Source organism: Polypterus senegalus, chromosome 3, assembly GCF_016835505.1.
Source record: "Polypterus senegalus isolate Bchr_013 chromosome 3, ASM1683550v1, whole genome shotgun sequence".
NCBI lineage: Eukaryota > Metazoa > Chordata > Cladistia > Polypteriformes > Polypteridae > Polypterus > Polypterus senegalus.
The window spans coordinates 20357644-20376836 of NC_053156.1; the positions used below are offsets into that span (position 1 = coordinate 20357644).

Here is a 19193-nt window from a genome sequence, read left to right on the forward strand (position 1 = left end):
TGGACTCCAAAAAAGGTGTAGAAACACCTCAATGATGATTAACACAATGGGATGGACCTGAACCCCATTTCAAGTGTCATAGCGAAGCGTCTTTCACTTTTAATAAATTTGCAAAAAATGGCTAAACATCTGTTTTTGGTTTTTCATTCTAGGGCACGGGTGTCAAACTCCAGGCCTTGAGGGCTGCTGTGGCTGCAGGGTTTTTATTCTAACCGTTTTCCTAATCAGTGATCGGTTTTCAATGCTAATTAACTTCTTTTCCCTTTATTTTCATAGACCTGTTTTTAAGGATTCAGTCCTCTGAATTGATTTGGTTTTCATTAAATGGCAGCCAAACAGAAATGAGACGTGAATGAACCAACAGATGACCAGCTAAATTCGAGCTTCAAACTCCAACCAATTTCACTCCAACCAGTTTCTTAATAAGAACCTGATTCTCACTGATAATTAAACCCGTTCCTTAATTCCATGGCTTGTTGCTGCTCTCATTCTGCCACAGCAGACGTTTCCAAAACTGTTGATTTTCTGTTTTTTCTAAGAACATCGTCAGAAAGTTTTGGTGGCCTGAGAGATCAACCTTACTGAGATCTTCACCTTTCTTTATTTTCAGACATTGTGTGATGGGCACAGGTGAGCTGGTCATGTGACAGCTTGTTTCGTGTCTCATTGTTGTTTGGCTGCTAATTAAGGAAAAAGAGAAACAATGGGCCTGAGTCAAGTTGATTAAACTTGAGGCAAAAAAAGTTCATAAGCAGCAAAAACTGGTCATTAATTAAGAAGATGGTTAGAATGAAAACCTGCAGCCACTGCGGCACTCCAGGACCAAAGTTCGACACCCCAGTTCTAAGGTATTGAGTGTAGTTTGATGAGGGAAAAATTAATTTAAATGATTTTTAGCTTTATACAAGAATATTGCAAAACGTGTAAAAAGTGATGCCGTCTGAAGACTTTGTGATTGCTCTGTTTAACAGGCACTAACCTGTCCTGTAACTCACTGAAGAAAGGCTTAATGCAGTACATATTCAACAAAGGCCCTCAACTGTTACTGAGTCAGACCTTCAACTTTCCTTTCACAATGGAAGGCAGAAGAAGAGATTACCTGTCATCGACATCGACCAACAGCACATTCTCCAACCCAATTCCAAGAAAACATGCAGACTTCTTCACAGAATAGTGGCACTGCAAAGAGACAAAGGTGTAAACTGAACTCCAAAACACAATCTAGAACACTGGTGATGCATAACTCAGGGTCTTACCTCCTGAGAGGTGAATAACGCCAGCCTTGGCAGCGACCAGAGGCCTCGCACCTTTACCTCCGGGAAGGCCCGATACCTGGCTAGGTTCATTGCATACATGGTGGAAATGGAGCCCCCCGGGCAGAAAATACCATCCCCTGAGTTCCAGCCAATGATAGCCCTCAGTTTGGTGAGCACCACCTCCTCCATGAGGACAAACACCGGGCCAACCTCATACGTGTACCTAGAAGACAAGAGTCACACATCATCCTTTGGGAAGGTCATGAACTTGAAAGTGTTGGTCCGGCATTTTAATTTTTTTATCCCCCTACCTTTAACGACTAAATGAAAGGACATTTATGTTTTTGATTTGATATACTTTGGTAATCCCTGAGGGGAAATTGCCTTTTCTCTAGGGGTGTGCGATATTGACAAAAAAATATCTCTCAACATTTTCTAGGACTTTGATGATAATGATAATTAGACGATATTTTGCATTCTTTATAAACGTCTTTGTAAAAGTCTTACTGAAAAAGATCTTATTGATTTACTTAAAACTAAAGTAAAATAACACAAAAACATTATAATCACCAGTCGAAGTATTACTGAGATCAAACAGTGTGTCACACACGTGCGAGTAAGAGGCAGCTAAAGGGCCTGAGTAGTAATAACTCCATGCCAGAACAGGGGGGCACCGGGGTGCACTGACTGCCTCTCTCAGTTCCTTGCAGACCTTTCTCAGGAAATCCTGCCTGCTCCGGCGCCTCTGATGACATCACTTCAACTCCTGGTGCCTCTGATGACATCACTTCCAGTTCCGGCGTTGATGATGTCACTTCCTGTAATGCCTAATAAAGATGTCACCTTTGCTACCATACCCTCACTTCTGTTTTGGACTCGGATCTGTGAACTAATTTGCAGACTTGGAACAATATAAGGGTGGCTGCCCCAAACCTTCATGATGTCTTTGACTCATTCTTATGACAAGTGCAAGTATGAGCAAACCATTTCAAATTAGCCTACTGGATTTACACAAAAGACCAACAAAACTATTATAATGAGAGCATTTTAAACAGGCACTTATGAATCCAAAGGGAATAAAACACTAATCATAATTGAACTACAGGGCATGAGCATTACAATGTGGATAAACATAAACTGCTCTGCTTGTAAGGTGAATTGTGCAGCCTACAAGCAAAAACAAAAATGTGATATTCTGTACTAGAGTTTAAAAATCCAAAGTTCAGTCAAATACTGCACAGGAAAAAAACTATAGAATTTGTAAACAAGTTCTGTTGTATATTGCAGAAAGATACAAAAAAATCAAAACTTATAACATTTAAAAAAATTATTAACTTCAAGTTCTGTCCAATATTGCACAAAAATATCAGGAAAAATAAAACAATTATAAAATTTGACAGAGGAAACTTCAAGTTGTGTGACAGAAGCACTGGTCTGTCCACGTCCGCAGCATGTGGTCCAAGAGCAGCACAGTTACCTGTTACAACATTTCCTCTGGTGCTCTCAGATAGACTGCTTGGGGCAGCGATACACAGGTACTTCTTTGCAAGCATCCCCAATTTTGGGAAATGTACTTCTAGTGCTCTCCGACTCAAGTGGATTTACATCACTGTCCACCTCGGGGATCATCAGGTAGCCCTTGATCTCTTTTTCAATGGCAGTCTGTGCCTTCACTGAATTCCTGTGATTTTGTTGTTTTTTTATTTTGGGAAATAGCTACTGGAAGACTTTTATTTTTTTGTGCTCCCTCCCTCATTGCTCATCACCTGCTTCAACTTCTGCAGCCACAGATGTGGAATGGAATGGGGCGACGAGATGGGGATCTGTGCAAGTGTTTTAAATAAAGAATGTAAAAAAAGTGCTATGGAATCAAGGACCCCCAACCAAGACGACTTGTGAAAGAAAATGCGGCAGATAGGCTTATGCTTCTTACAGAAATAAAAATAATTTGTTTGAATGGTTAACATATTTCATTCAAGCTGATTTTTTTTACCTGACACGTAGGGGCTCTGTACTAGATTAACTTCACTTAAAGAGCAACCCAAATTACCCATTAATGGCAATATAAAGCCTACATCCAAAGCAATTAAGCCTCTTCCAGTTGTTACTCCGTACTGCACTGACAACATTGGCTCTACTATCTGTTGTCTTTCTCACAGCCTTGTCATGCCAGCTATTGCTTTTCTTGTTGTATGGCACTTTTGTGTGAATGATCCTGCTAAAGTTTGCTGAGTGTGTTTTTGTGCTTGTGCCTTGGGTGATTTAGACCTGTCGTAGACAGCTGACTCCTGAAACTTTTCACATCCTTCATATTCAGTACAGTGGTTAGTTCGCAGATGGTGAATCAAATCAGTTGTCGAGCTGTCTTTAATGGCAACCAGTCTCGAGTTTGCAGTCTGTGATCTTTTGAGCAACATCAGTTTTTTCAAAGTCAAATACTTCCATGCAAGTGATGATAGATAGATAGATAGATAGATAGATAGATAGATAGATAGATAGATAGATAGATAGATAGATAGATAGATAGATAGATATTAATTTTAGTGTAGTAGTCAGGATAGATAGATAGATAGATAGATAGATAGATAGATAGATAGATAGATAGATAGATAGATAGATAGATAGATAGATACATTATTAAGGGGGAAATTCCCATACTCCTGCAGCAGCATACTGATAAACACAATATTAAATTAAAGAGTGATAACAATGCAGGTATAACCGTCAATAACTTTGTATAATATTAACGTTAACCCCCCCATGTGGAACTGAAGAGTCGCACAGTGTGGGGTCTCCTCAGTCTGTCAGTGGAGCAGGATGGTGACAGCAGTCTGTCTGTCTCTGAAGCTGCTCCTCCGTCTGGAGATGATCCTGTTCAGTGGATGCAGTTGATCGTCCATGATTGACAGGAGTCTGCTCAGCACCCATTGCTCTGCCACGGATGTCAGACTGTCCAGCTTCGTGCCTACAGTAGAGCCTGCCTTCTTCACCAGTTTGTCCAGGCATGAGGCGTCCCCCTTCTTTATGCTGCTTTCCCAGCACACCACCGTGTAGAAGAGGGCGCTCGCCACAACCGTCTGATAGAACATCTGCTGCATCTTATTGCAGATGTTGAAGGACGCCAGCCTTCTAAGGAAGTATAGTCGGCTCTGTCCTCTCTTGCACAGAGCATCAGTATTGGCAGTCCAGTCCAATTTATCATCCAACTGCACTCCCAGGTATTTATAGGTCTGTACCCTCTGCACAGTCACCTCTGATGACCACAGGGTCCAGGAGGGCCCTGGGTCTCCTAAAATCCACCACCAGCTCCTTGGTTTTACTGGTGTTCAGGTGTAGGTGGTTTGAGTCACATCATTTAACAAAGTCCTTGATTAGCTTCCTATACTCCTCCTCCTGCCCACTCCTGATGCAGCCCACGATAGCAGTGTCCTCAGCAAACTTTTGCACGTGGCAGGACTTCGAGTTGTATTGGAAGTCCAATGTTTGTTGGCTGAACAGGACCGGAGAAAGTACAGCCCCATGCTGCACTCCTGTGCTGCTGACCACAATGTTAGAAATGCAGTTCCCGAGACACACATACTGAGGTCTGTCTATAAGACAGTCCACGATCCATGCTACCAGGTATGCATTTTCTCCCATCTCTGTCAGCTTGTCCCTAAGGAGCAGAGGTTGGATGGTGTTGAAGGTGCTAGAGAAGATCTACGTCTCGCAATTCAATCTAATGACATAGATTGTGAGGCTGTTTGATCCCCTGGCGCTGTTTGTTCACTCATTAATACCAGCTACGTCCTGACCGTGCATGCCTAGGTGCTCGCTTTGCGCACGCACAGTAGTCTATCCTGATAGGTTACACTAGACAGTGAATGCGAGGACTCTCACACTGTGTTTTTGTTTGTTTGTTGCAATGTGACATTCAATAATTTCATCTCACACCCCAATAAAACAACAATTAAGACTCATATCATATCATAGACAGTACATATCACACACTCCTACTTTTCGCATGACTATTGGGAGTCAGAGCCCATTGTAGAGCACCCCTGGAGTAATTTTCAGGTTAAGGGTCCAATGAAGTAAGATCTCTTCTGGCAGAAACTGAATTAGAACCAGCAACCTTCCAGATACCAACACAGATCCTTAGCCTCAAAACCACCACTCCACCTAGGAAATGTGAACGGTGTGAAAAATGGGGGTGAATTCACGCAGCTGTCATCTTCATTTTCACATTTTCCATGCCTTACACCAATCCCCATTTGTTACTGTGTGGAGGCTTCAGCTAATTCCACCATAGACAGTAAGTAATTCCACTGCTTGTTGAGAGGGGTGAAGTATTAATTTCAATAATGTTACTAATATTTAAGGAAATACTTTGTTGCCGTTCTGCATTTATTTATGAACAATAACAGAAGGTAAAGTACAATGGAGAAGAAAAAGATCCTGCCACTGTGTACAACAATACCCTCCTAGCTATGGCCACCACAGGCAAGATGACTAACTGTGACTTGAGTATTGTTGGAAAATTTGCCAAAGCATTGTTTGCAGCGAATTTGCTGGGTTCGCTGGTGACCTTGTTCAACAAATTGTTCCCCAAAAATCTGCCACAGAGCTGGTTTAGAAAAATGATTGTTTTTTTCCCAGCTCCTCATGATGCTTTGCGAGGCCATCATAATGGCACAGAGCCAATGTTGGATCAGGTATCTCCCAAGCAGTTGTTAAAGTTGAACAAAACAACTGCAGGTTCTCTCAGCAGTATGGAATTCTTCTTTCCCCTCATGCTGTGTTTTTCAGAAGAGAAGATTGGCTGTCTGATGTCTTGTGTGTTACATACATCAACAAATCTGGACTTGCCTGATCTTTGTCGTTTCTCTTGTTTTGCCACTTTTTGTTCTTTTTTTGATTGTCTAATAAATTCTTGAAATTTTAAGAATATGGGTTTATTCCCGTCTTTTCAAGCCAGAAGTTATTCTCTCCCTTGAGGGGCAATTTAGGCATATAAAATATGTTTGTACTTTAAAATGCTCGCGACCCATTTTGGGCCTGTACAGGTCTTGCAGAATGCATTATGAATTTGGGGCCAATTGGCCCGGGAATTGCTTAATTCAAGGAAACCAGTGATGTCCTGCTATGATTTATTTTTTTATTTTGAAGCCTGTTCTCCTCCTTTCTGCCTTTGAGGTTTTCAGGTAGAAGGTGTTCTTCATACACACCACATACATTTTACAGTCGCCCCTACAGATTTACGAAATTGACATTTGCAGTTTTGGTTATTTGTGAATTAGCTGTGAACAATTAAATGGGAATTTTTTTGGACCAGAAAATTGTAGGCGACACATAAGCCAAAAATATACAAACAATACTTAAAAAAATAGTATCACATAAAATATGTAAATATTACTATCATTAGAGGGTCAGCTCAGGTTGGATGGTTTGGAGACAAAGTCGGAGAGGCGAGAATGTGTTGGTTTGGTTTGAAGAGGAGAGATGCTGGGCATATTGGGAGAAGGATGCTAACAATAGAACTGCCAGGTAAGAGGAAAAGAGGAAGGCCTAAGAGAAGGTTTATGGATGTGGTGAGAGAGGACATGCAGGTGATGAGTGTGACCAGGACAGAAAGATATGGAAGAAGATGATCCACTGTGGCATCCCCTAATGGGAGCAGACAAAAGAAGATGAAGAAGACTGTTAGTGTAAGTGCATACTGTATTATTAATACTGAAAGCATTTTTTAATTAAAAAAACTTGGGGGCTGCTTCCTTTAGAAGCAAAAGCTCCCTTGTTGGAATAAGTTCATATATATGTTAAGTTAACCGAAAAGATAGAGATATAATATTAAAAGGCGAGATCCTTCCCATAGTGATTACGGCAGTACAACAAAGAATCACGAGAGAATTATACTTAGCTTTCTTTAATGAAGATTTTATGCGGTATAACAGACGGGAAGCTTATGACAGACTATCAAGGTGTGGGTCTTGATCTACGCAGTCTACCATCTTTCGTCACCACGTTGAAAGGATTTTCCGGACGGATGACATAATCTTCCGCCCCAACAGCTTCAAAGTGTATTGGCAGTAGGTCCATCCTTACATACTGGTTGCTCCATGTGCAGGCTCTTTATCTGGTCTCCAAATAAGGACAGGAAAAGACGCAACTCCAAAAAATACAGTAATAGCACAATGCCTACTTGCAGTTCTCATTCTCCCAACAAGGAAAGAAGATTTTGTGCTGAGATACTATTCTGTCTATTAGGCTGACTATACAATCCTCCAGTTGTCTTTGGCTATCTAGTCCTATGCTTGGCTGGCAATTCTAAATGCCGAGCCCCTGTGTACCAAACTTGGTCTGCCTGTATGAATGAATCCATAACAGTGTGCACAGAGATAGTGACATTAAACTTCATTTTATAACAAACATATTATAACAGGGGCACCCCCTACTTGCTTCACTCACCAAACCCCGGGGCTGGGCACTGGGTACCTGCTATCTTGTGGCTGAGCCGCTCAAAGGGCCTCGGGGTGCTCCTCCATTAGAGAAAGCGACTGTATTTAGAAAATATGGTGGTATATAGAAAAGTAGGTGGGGAACGGGAGAAAGATGGTTTGGTCCTGTCATTATAGATAGAAAATCAGTTACTTGAGTATATCACAAAAACTGTCTATTTTAAATATCAATGAGTAATAAAACATGGTAAAAAAAGTAAAAGTAAATTACATTAACGCCTCATCAAAAACAATATTATGAATTACTTTATCCTCTGACTCACATTCTATAAATTTTGCTTTTCTGAATTTCTATTTGCATATTGCTCAGGAGGGTGGCACGGTGGCGCAGTGGTAACACTGCTGCCTTGCAGTAAGGAGACCTGGGTTCGCTTCCCGGGTCCTCCCTGCGTGGAGTTTGCATGTTCTCCCCGTGTCTGCGTGGGTTTCCTCCGGGCTCGGTTTCCTCCCACAATCCAAAGACATGCAGGTTAGGTGGATTGGTGATTCTAAATTGGCCCTAGTGTGTGCTTGGTGTTTGTGTGTGTCCTGTGGTGGGTTGGCACCCTGTCCAGGATTGGTTCTTGCCTTGTGCCCTGGATTGGCTCCAGCAGACCCTGTATTCGGATTCAGCGGGTTAGAAAATGTATGGATATTGTTCAGGATATTTTTCTTTCATTGGACGATTCTCTTTGTTTTTGATTCTTATTGTATACAGTTCTTTTTTTGTTCATTTTCTTTTTAACGATGTTCATTATTAGCTCTTTTTCTATCGTGATGTAAAATTTGACATTCTTGAATAGATCATTTGCTTTACTGCCTTGCCATTATAATCTGTGCTTAAGGATGAGACTGTCACGGGGGGTATGGAGAGAGGATGTGCGCAGTATGAGTAATGATTGGGCAAGGGGTGTGGAGGGGAGTGGTCTAGGCTGAATAACGTTACATTTTTAATATAACGGAGAGAAAAAAAAGTGGTGGATCTGAGCCTGCTACCTTCTACCTTCATTGCTCCCTTAGGTTTTCAGACATCACATCTCAGCTGGTTCGCACCCTGTGCTCTCTCTCTCTCCCTCCCTCTCTCTTTTGTGCTCACTCTCTCTCCCTTACACTCTCTCACTCTCTCTCTCTCCCTCCCTCTGCTTTGTGCTCACTCTCTCTCTCTCTCTCCCTCCCTCCATCTTTTGTGCTCTCTTGCTCTCCTTTACACTCTCACTCACTCTCGCTCTTTCTCTCTCACCCTCCCTCTCTCTCTCTCTTACACTCTCTCTTTCTCTCTCTCTTTTGTGCTCACTCTCTCCTCCTCACTCGCTCTCTCTCTTTCCCACTCACACACCTCTACCAAAATCAAGCACAAAGCTCTAGCCATCCTTCTAGGCTCTGCCATTTCTCAACCTTGTGCTCACTTGCTTTTCGATTTCCTTTCTCCAGATTTCTTTTTCTTCTTTCTTAACCTGACCATTCCTTTTTTATTTATTTGGCCAAACCCAGCTGATGCCGTGCACTTGCCATGTAGCATACGAGGCGAGTGTGCATGTGTGTCAGTGCCAGTTAACCAACAAGGTGTGTAAAATAAAAAAACTAAGAGAAATGAATAAGTTAAATCACAAAAATATCCCACAGTGACATGCCCTACCACACTTGGGGAGATCCAAGTATTATTTGTGAATTTTTACATTCACAGGGGTCTTCTGGCCATAACCCTTGTGAATATGAAGTGGTTACCTGTACATGTTTCTGGAGATTTTATAGCCATTGAAGGTTTACCTGTGGTGATCACAGTCTTGTTGTCCATCTGACCAGTTTGACAAGTGTACCATTACTCTTTGCTGTTTAAAATCCCAGCCCAACTGTGAGCTCCACCTTCACGAGGCATTGGATTAGTTTTGAAATTTCAAATTGAGTGAGCCGTCTAGTTGTTCTCACCCACTTTTAAACAAAACTCACTCCAAGTCGTCTCCAGAAGTACAGAATATTAAATGCCTGGCTCTGCAAGACGAATATGAGGCAAGTAACAGTTGTAAAACTTACTGACTCGTGTTCAGAGAGTCCGACAAGAACCGTCCAACAAGTGCATGGTGGTCCAGTCCTGCAAAGAGCTGATTGAAAAACCTGGGGTGATCTAAAAAATGAATCGGGAAAAAAAGGTTCAGCTCCATGCAGCTAGTAATTATTAAGAACGTAATAGTAACATTGTGCTTCCAGACGGGCATTTCAATCTGCATAAAAATCAGCTAATCACCATTGTCTTCATTAATAAAGAGGAAGGGTAAGGACAGGGACAACCCAAAATACCACACGAATAAACACAAAATGAAGCCTCTCACCTCTGTGTGGCCAATAGCTAAGCCATAAATCGGTCCCTCACTGACCTCTCTGTTCCACCATCATGTCTCTTTGTCTCTGGGTGGCCTCCTTCTTGTTGTCCTACCTAACACCTATTCATCTACTCGCAATACAACTTGCAGTTCTTCTCTCACCGTGTTCATGATCCAGTCAATGGTGAGCAAAAACAAAAATGGTTACAGAATCAACCCGGTATCACTCTGGTTCCAACCTCAAAAGTCTCAATCAGGTGTTCTCCATGTACGACATGGTATATTACTTCATTGTATGAAATCTTGATCAGGTTTTATAATTTTCTTCAGGATACCACAGTGGTGAAGCAGCTTTTACAACATCTCTCTGTCTAGATTGTCAAGCACCTTCTCAGTCCATGAAACATAAATAGAGTGATGATTCCGACTCGATCGACTGCTTGACAATAACCCACAGAGTGGTAAGTTGGTCCACGCATGACCGGTCTTTCCTGAAATCTGCCTGCTCATCGGTCAGCTTCGGATTAACTGGTCCCTTGAGTTTCTCCAGGATAATTCTGCTGAAGATAATTCCAGGAATGTACAAGTGTGTGATGCCCCTTTAATTTGTGCACCTCCTTTCTTGAAGATCTTGATCAGATGCCCTCCCTTCAATAGTGAGGGGATGTTTTCAACCCTCCAGATTTTACAAAATAGCTGATAGAGTAAATCCTGGGCCAACATTTAGAGCTTCCACTGGAATCTCATCAGGAACAGCCTCTTCACTATTTCTGGCTTGCAAGATCCTCAGATGTTATCTGGATTGGGCAATTTGTTAGATATCAGTCTTTTTAATCTAAGCAGCACTTCTCTCTCTACAATCACTGAGTACACTTAGTATCTACTTGAGTGTCACTTAGGGAATTATTAGGAAAGAATGATTCCTGTTGCTTTGTGTGGTGCACTTCTATAGTGGCCACTAGCCCGAGGCACTTCGCAGTTTCTTTTCCTTCTAGATGGTAAGTTGTGTCAAATGAAGTGATTTAATGAGAGGCACAAAAGTAGTCAATGATGGCAAATGACCTCTGTTGTTTAATGTAGTGAACACCACCCTGATGTGTTGCACAGGTATAGCACAGATGGTTCTTATTTCTGCATAATGGGTGCTTCTTCTTCTTCTTTCGGCTACTCCCTTTAGGGGTCGCCACAGCGGATCATCTTCTTCCATATCTTCCTGTCCTCGTCATCTTGCTCTGTCACACCCATCACCTGCATGTCCTCTCTCACCACATCCATAAACCTTCTCTTAGGCCTTTCTCTTTTCCTCTTGCCTGTCAGCTCTATCCTTAGCATCCTTCTCCCAGTATACTCATCGTCTCCCCTCTCCACATGTCCAAACCAGTGCAATCTTGCCTCTCTGACTTTGTCTATCTGACTCGTCCCACCTGAGCTGACCCTCTAATGTCCTCATTTCTAATCCTGTCCATCCTCGTCACACCCAGTGCAAATCTTAGCATCTTTAACTCTGCCACCTCCAGCTCTGTCTCCTGTGCCACCGTCTCCAGCCCATATAACACAGCTGGTCTCACTACCGTCCTGTAGACCTTCCCTTTCACTCTTGCTGATACCCTTCTGTCACAAATCATTCCTGACACTCTTCTCCACCCACTCCACCCAGCCTGCACTCTCTTCTTCATGTCTCTTCCACAATCCCATTACTCTGTACTGTTGATCCCAAGTATTTAAACTCTTCCACCTTCACCAACTCTACTCCCTGCATCCTCAAATGAAGTGACTTACTAAGTGTTAGAAAATTAGTCAGCATGGGAGATTTCTCCCCGATGTATTATACAGGGCCTTTTATAATGAATGTTATCCAAATTAATTAGCTTATATTTCTTGACAGTTTGAGCACATGCTGGTTAGGTGATTCATTCTGGTAAAAAAAGAATTCAGAGGAGGGGGGACTGAACTTGTACCCCTCTGTTTTATAGCCAAAGCCTTCACCTTTAGACCATCTTCCCCACAATGGCTTCCTGACTGCAACATGTTCACTTGGAAATTAATTCTTTGTTGCCAAAGCTGTGGGCAATCAAATGTTCCCTTTTACATTTCCAGGATATACTGTGCCCATGTGCCACTCATCTACCCTCAATATCATTAATAGGTGCTCCTTTTCCACCACTGTTGGGTCTTTCTTGTTTAGGTGGCTCCTATTCACCTTGTACTCAGTCCTCAGCTCCTTTAATTCTCAGGAGCTCCAAATTGTGAACTTTGGATAACACACATCTTCTATTCCACCCTTCTCCATTCCCTTGTTATGTGGGCTTATGGATCCTTGCTGTCTTGCCAGTGACGGTAAGCATTTCTTGTCCATGTTTTATTTTTATTGAAGGTTCTGTGAAGATGCGGACTGTTCCTGAGACTGAAACAATTAGGCAGATGATGTAACAACAATGGCAGTTGTCCCAAAGAATACCCATGAACTTCATCCATCCATCCATCCATCCATTTTCCAACCCATTGAATCTGAACACAGGGTCACGGGGATCTGCTGGAGCCAATCCCAGCCAACACAGAGCGCAAGGCAGGAACCAATCCCGGGCAGGGCGCCAACCCACTGCAGCCCATGAACTTAGAAAGTATAATTTAATTTGTAGAGGCAGGGAAACCCAGGCAATGGCCATCAAGCCAGGAGTCATTTGTGGTCACTCTGGTGACCACTCCCCTTCTCTTTAAACTTCACTTACTGGTTTTCACGCTGAACCTGGCCACGTCGCGGCACAGCTGCAGTAGCTTCTCATGGGGCTCATTGCTGTCTCCGAGCTCCAAGTCCAACAGATCCCTTAGCATCTCTGGATCCTTCCATTCACAGACCTAAACGAGAAGTTCAAACTTGGTGAAAGGTGTCAAACACTTGAATCATTGGCTGCTGCTCCAGCATAAAATGAGCAAATACACCTTGGGAATGGAAGGACTTATTAAGTCAGCAAGAAGAAATGCAGGTAACATAACACTGTCAGCCTGCTTAATCCAGGTCAGGGCTGAATGAGCAGCAGCCTGTCCTGGCAAGAGCGGGTGCAAGGCAGGAAACAAATAGTCCATCCAAGGCTCCTGCCAGATACTCAAAGGGACAGTTTAAAATAGCCAATTGACCTGATACGCATCTTTGGGAATGGGGCGGGAAGACTGAAGTAAACGGGACAAAAATGCATGCAGGCATGACGAGAACATTCAAACCTCACGCGGTTGGCTAGGAATGGGACAAGAACCCATGATGCTGGATCTGAGAGACAGACATAAAAGAACCAACCAAACACATCTAGTTCAGAAACGTCAGGCTTGGGGTAACTGGTGTTGGGTCATTGGGCAAAATATCGCATGGAAGTTGACGGGGTCCTATTGGTCTTCCAATGCTGGGTGAACACTGAAATCTTCCTCTGGCATTATGGAATATCTAATAAACTAATTATGGAGAATACTGTCAGTATGGATGTAAATACATTTTTTTGATGTTTTACTGAATTTATTAAAACATATAACATTCCATATAATCAAGTCAAAATGTAACAAAACTAAATTCAAATCAACCCCCAGCCCATGAGAAAAAGAGGAAGGCCAACAGCCAGAGGAAAACTATTCAGAGTAGTAAAGAGAGAAGGGAGTCTTTTCCCCCAATTTAAGTGCTTTTCCTCAAATTTTATTGATTAGATCCTGCCAGGTTTTAAAAAATGTTTTGAACAGATCTTCTAAGTAAGAATTAGATTTTTTCCAATTGTAAATAGATAGATAGATAGATAGATAGATAGATAGATAGATAGATAGATAGATAGATAGATAGATAGATAGATAGATACTTTATTAATCCCAGGGGAAATTCACATACTGTACTCTAGCAGCAGCATACTGATAAAGAACAATATTAAATTAAAGAATTGAAGAGTCGCATATTGTGGGGTCTCCTCAGTCTGTCAGTGGAGCAGGACGGTGACAGCAGTCTGTCTGTCGCTGAAGCTGCTCCTCTGTCTGGAGATGATCCTGTTCAGTGGATGCAGTGGATTCTCCATGATTGACAGCAGTCTGCTCAGCGCCCGTCGCTCTGCCACAGATGTCAAACTGTCCAGCTCCGTGCCTACAATAGAGCCTGCCTTCCTCACCAGTCTGTCCATGTGTGAGGCGTCCCTCTTCTTTATGCTGCCTCCTCAGCACACCACCATGTAGATGAGGACGCTCGCCACAACCGTCTGATAGAACATCTGTAGCATCTTATTGCAGATGTTGAAGGATGCCAGCCTTCTAATGAAGTATAGTCAGCTCTGTCCTTTCTTACACAGATCATCAGTATTGGCAGTCCAGTCCAATTTGTCATCCAGCTGCACTCCCAGGTATTTATAGGTGTGTACCCTCTGCACAGTCACCTCTGATGATCACGGGGTCCGTGAGGGGCCTGGTCCTCCTAAAATCCACCACCAGCTCCTTGGTTTTGCTGGTGTTCAGGTGTAAGTGGTTTGAGTCGCACCATTTAACAAAGTCCTTGATTAGGTTCCTGTACTCCTCCTCCTGCCCACTCCTGATGCAGCCCACTATAGCAGTGTCGTCAGTTAACTTTATTATGTATTGGAAGTCTGATGTATGTTGGTTGAACAGGACCGGAGAAAGTCCAGTCCCCTGCGGCGCTCCTGTGTTGCTAACCACAATGTCAGACCTGCAGTTCCCGAGACGCACATACTGAGGTCTGTCTGTCAGATAGTCCATGATCCATGGCACCAGGTGTGAATCTACTCCCATCTCTGTCAGCTTGTCCCTGAGAAGCGGAGGTTGGATGGTGTTGAAGCCGCTAGAGAAGTCCAGAAATATAATTCTTACTGCACCACTGCCTCTGTCCAAGAGGGGGAGAGGATCGATGTAGCATACAGATGATGGCATCCTCTGCTCCCACCTTCTCCTGGTATGCGAACTGCAGACGGTTGAGGGCATGGCAGACCTGTGGCCTCAGGTGGTGAAGCAGCAGCCGCTCCATTGTCTTCATCACATATGACGTCAGAGCGACAGGCCAGAGTGACAGGCCGGATAGTAAAGTATATATAAATAGTATATAACATCAGTTACCCACTGACTTAAAAGAGGTGAGTTAGAATTTTTCCAGTTGAGCAAGATAAGTCTACGTGCTGTGGCGTGTGGCTGGGGGTGGTACCCAGCCGGGACGCCCAGAAGGTCCAGAGGAGGGCTTATGCCTCCTCCAGACCACAAGTGGGTGACTGCCCTGGTGGCTTTGGGGACCATGGAAACAGAACTTAGAAGCTCAACCCTATAGGGGCCCGTGGTCACCACCAGGGGGTGCCCCAATGCCTGAGGACCCCTGGCCCTCAGCACTACCGCCACACCCGGAAGTGCTGGGGGGAAGAAGACCAGGGACACCCGGAGTGCTTCCGGATGCGCAGCCGGTACTTCCTTCACACTTGGGAGTGCTGGTGGAAGCTAATCGGGAGGCACCTGGAGCACATCTGGGTGTGTATAAAAGGGGCCGCCTCCCTCCATTTGATGGCTGGACTTTGGGGGAGTTTTGGGGTTGTGTGTGTCACTCATTGTGTAACTAGTGTAAATAAACATGTTGTGGTGATTCAAACGATGTCCGCCTGTCTGTGTCCGGGCTGCTTTCCACAGTGCTAACGGTGAAGTAAAGGCAATGACAGTTTGTTTGTCCTTGTCCACTTTAAGCCAATCTGGGAGACCACCAAACACAGCTGTTAATGGATTAGGAGGGATTGTGGCACCAAGGCTGTCTGATGGACATTTAAAGATTTTTGTCCAAAATATTGTTAATTTGGTGCAGGCCCAAAACGTGTGGCCCAGTGAAGCCGGGGCTCGAGTGTAACGTTCACATGTTGGATCTTGCCTTGGAAACATTTTGGACAATTTTAAGCAAGATAGCTGTGCTCCATAAAAGATTCTGAGTTGAATAATTGAATTCTTTGCACATATGAATTTCGAGTGAATTCTGTGCGTGGTTGCCTTACACTCCATTTCTGACGTGTTGAGTAAGAGATCCTTTTCCCATTGTACTCAGGGATCTTTAAAACAAAGGGACTTTAAAATCTTTTTATATGCAGGGCTATTCAAAATGAAAGAGTATATTTGAAAAATGTATTTCAAACAAACTGTATAAGACAGATCACTGGATAGAGGAAAGTTCAAAGTTTAAAAGCCCGCTTGAAATACATTTTTGAAATCTTTTCTGGTAGTCTGCAGACCCAAACTGCACCAAGTACTCCAGATGAGGTCTCACCAGTGTGTTGTAAAGCTTGAGCAGAACCTCCTGTGACTTGTACACCACACATCAAGGCGCTATATAACCTGACAGTCTGTTATCCTTCTTAACACTGTCTGGCAGTTGACAGTGTCGAGTCCACTATGACTCCTAAATCCTTCTCATAAGGTGGACTCTCGATTTTCAGACTTCCCATTGTGTGTTCAGACCTCACATTTTTACTTCCTATGTCTAATTCTTTACATTTACTGACATTTCATTTCATCTTCCACAAATCTGCCCAAGTCTGTCTGCTGTCCAAGTCCCTCTGTGATGATTCAAAGGATTGTCAATAATCTGCCAGTCCACCCAGTTTGGTATCATCTGCAAACTTAACCAGCTTGTTATTTATATTCCTGTCTGAATCCTATTCTTATATATAATTTGATACTATCCGTATGTATGGTGTTCGCGTCAATAACTCGACTCAATACAAGTTAGAACCATGCAATGGGACTCTGCATTCATGTAGTTAGAACATCACAGGGCAAACGCGGACGCAGTATTGCATGATTGGCTAAGAATGTTCGAATGCTTCAGTGACGCTGCTGGACGGCCGAGTATAGTAAGTCAGTGTTGGTTCGAGCAGATAACAGTAAGTTCGGTATGTTTTTGGAACGTTGCTTTGGTGGGGTGTACTTTCCAGGACGACTGACTTAAATTTTTCGACAGCTCTGGAACCGTAAGTAATTTAGAACGTATCACATTTTGCTTGGTACGTCGACATCTATCTTTGGTTCAATTCGGCTTTGGCATCCGTCCTTCTGACATCTATTGGCAAACTGAGAAATGACGGCTGGGTATTAACAACGGTCATTGTTTAAATTTTAGCCGATCTCAGATCTAAAATGACCACGCCAACATATTTATTACTCCGACTCTGATTAGAATCGTAAAATACGATTTGTTTTGGGCTTCTCATATGACATTTCACTCGCTCGGACTGACCACTGAGGGTCTGTTTGTTTACAGCTGCTACCTTCTGACATGCCAAGGAAGAAAATACTGAAATAAAATATTTAAGTTGAAGTGACGTTTTTCAAGCTAAATATCCTTATATATAATTTGATACTATCTGTATGTATGGTGTTCGCATCAATACCTTGACTCAATACAAGTTAGAACCATGCAATGGGACTTTAGAACATCACATGGCGGACGCAGTATTGCATGATTGGCTAAGAATGTTCGAATGCTTCAGTGACGCCGCTGGACGGCCGAGTATAGTAAGTCGGTGTTGGTTCAAGCAGATAACAGAAGTTCGGTTGGTTTTTGGAACGTTGGTTTGGTGGGGCGTACTTTGCAGGATTAACATCGTTGACTAACTTAAATCTTTCAACAGCTCTGGAACCGTAAGTAATTTAGAACGTATCGCCATTTGCTTGGTACGTCGACATCTATCTTTGGGCAGTTCGGCTTTGGCATCCGTCCTTCTGACATCTATTGGCAAACTGAGAAATGACGGCTGGGTATTAACAACGGTCATTGTTTAAATTTTAGCCGATCTCAGATCTAAAATGACCACGCCAACATATTTATTACTCCGACTCTGATTAGAATCGTAAAATACGATTTGTTTTGGGCTTCTCATATGACATTTCACTCGCTCGGACTGACCACTGAGGGTCTGTTTGTTTACAGCTGCTACCTTCTGACATGCCAAGGAAGAAAATACTGAAATAAAATATTTAAGTTGAAGTGACTTTTTTCAAGCTAAATATCCTTATATATAATTTGATACTATCTGTATGTATGATGTTTGCGTCAATACCCCTTATGTATGGTGTTCGCATCAATACCTCGACTCAATACAAGTTAGAACCATGCAATGGGACTTTAGAACATCACATGGCGGACGCAGTATTGCATGATTGGCTAAGAATGTTCGAATGCTTCAGTGACGCCGCTGGACGGCCGAGTATAGTAAGTCGGTGTTGGTTCAAGCAGATAACAGAAGTTCGGTTGGTTTTTGGAACGTTGGTTTGGTGGGGCGTACTTTCCAGGACTAACATCGTTGACTAACTTAAATCTTTCAACAGCTCTGGAACCGTAAGTAATTTAGAACGTATCGCCATTTGCTTGGTACGTCGACATCCATCTTTGGGCAGTTCGGCTTTGGCATCCGTCCTTCTGACATCTATTGGCAAACTGAGAAATGACGACTGGGTATCAACAACGGTCACTGTTTAAATTTTAGCCGATCTCAGATCTAAAATGACCACGCCAACATATTTATTACTCCGACTCTGATTAGAGTCGTAAAATACGGTTTGTTTTGAAAATTTGTTTGCCGGAAAAAATCAAATGAGGTGCCAAGAGCTGAGTTCACATCTCACAGCCCCGTTTAAACAGGAAGCTCTTCATTACATCGGCCGAAAAGGTCTATTTTAAGCACAAATCGGTGCCATGATAACAAAAATCATTTCAAGGACTTAAAAAAACAAATAAGTCTTTGCAGAGAAAGTATGAATTTTGCAAACGTAGAATTTGTAGTCTGATTTGATTGGGCTCTCAGTCGCTAGTATACTGTATATGTTAAAAATAAACCACGGTGAATCCATAAACAAGCATGATAATTTTCATGTGTTTCATAAATCTGTTTAATCATTCTGATGGTTTTTTTACAGGTTTCTGTTTCGGAGTTGCACACAGCTCCGTTTTTGCGGCTTGACCGTGTGATTGAGCCCTGTGAAGGACTGACATACCGTTACATGTGCCTCTTGCTCTACGCTCAGTGCTCCTGGGATATTAACAATGCAGGTATTTTAACTTCAATAAATTAAGTGTTGCATTAGGTTACTCATTACTTTTAAAGGTAATCAGACTACTTAACACACGTTACTTTTCCTGTATTACC

The 19193-nt window shown here is 42.8% G+C and overlaps 1 protein-coding gene across 2 annotated transcripts in view; it reads right to left on the minus strand.

Moving 5' to 3' along the window:
• Positions 1-19193, minus strand: part of csad (cysteine sulfinic acid decarboxylase) — a 113520-nt gene that overhangs the window by 37521 nt on the left and 56806 nt on the right. For both annotated transcript variants that reach the window (XM_039746753.1, XM_039746752.1), the window contains exons 3-6: positions 12780-12906; positions 9764-9854; positions 1257-1479; positions 1100-1179 (exon numbers count right to left, since the gene is read on the minus strand). In XM_039746753.1, the coding sequence (XP_039602687.1) occupies positions 1100-1179; positions 1257-1479; positions 9764-9854; positions 12780-12906 (521 nt within the window). The remainder of the gene's footprint in view (positions 1-1099; positions 1180-1256; positions 1480-9763; positions 9855-12779; positions 12907-19193) is intronic.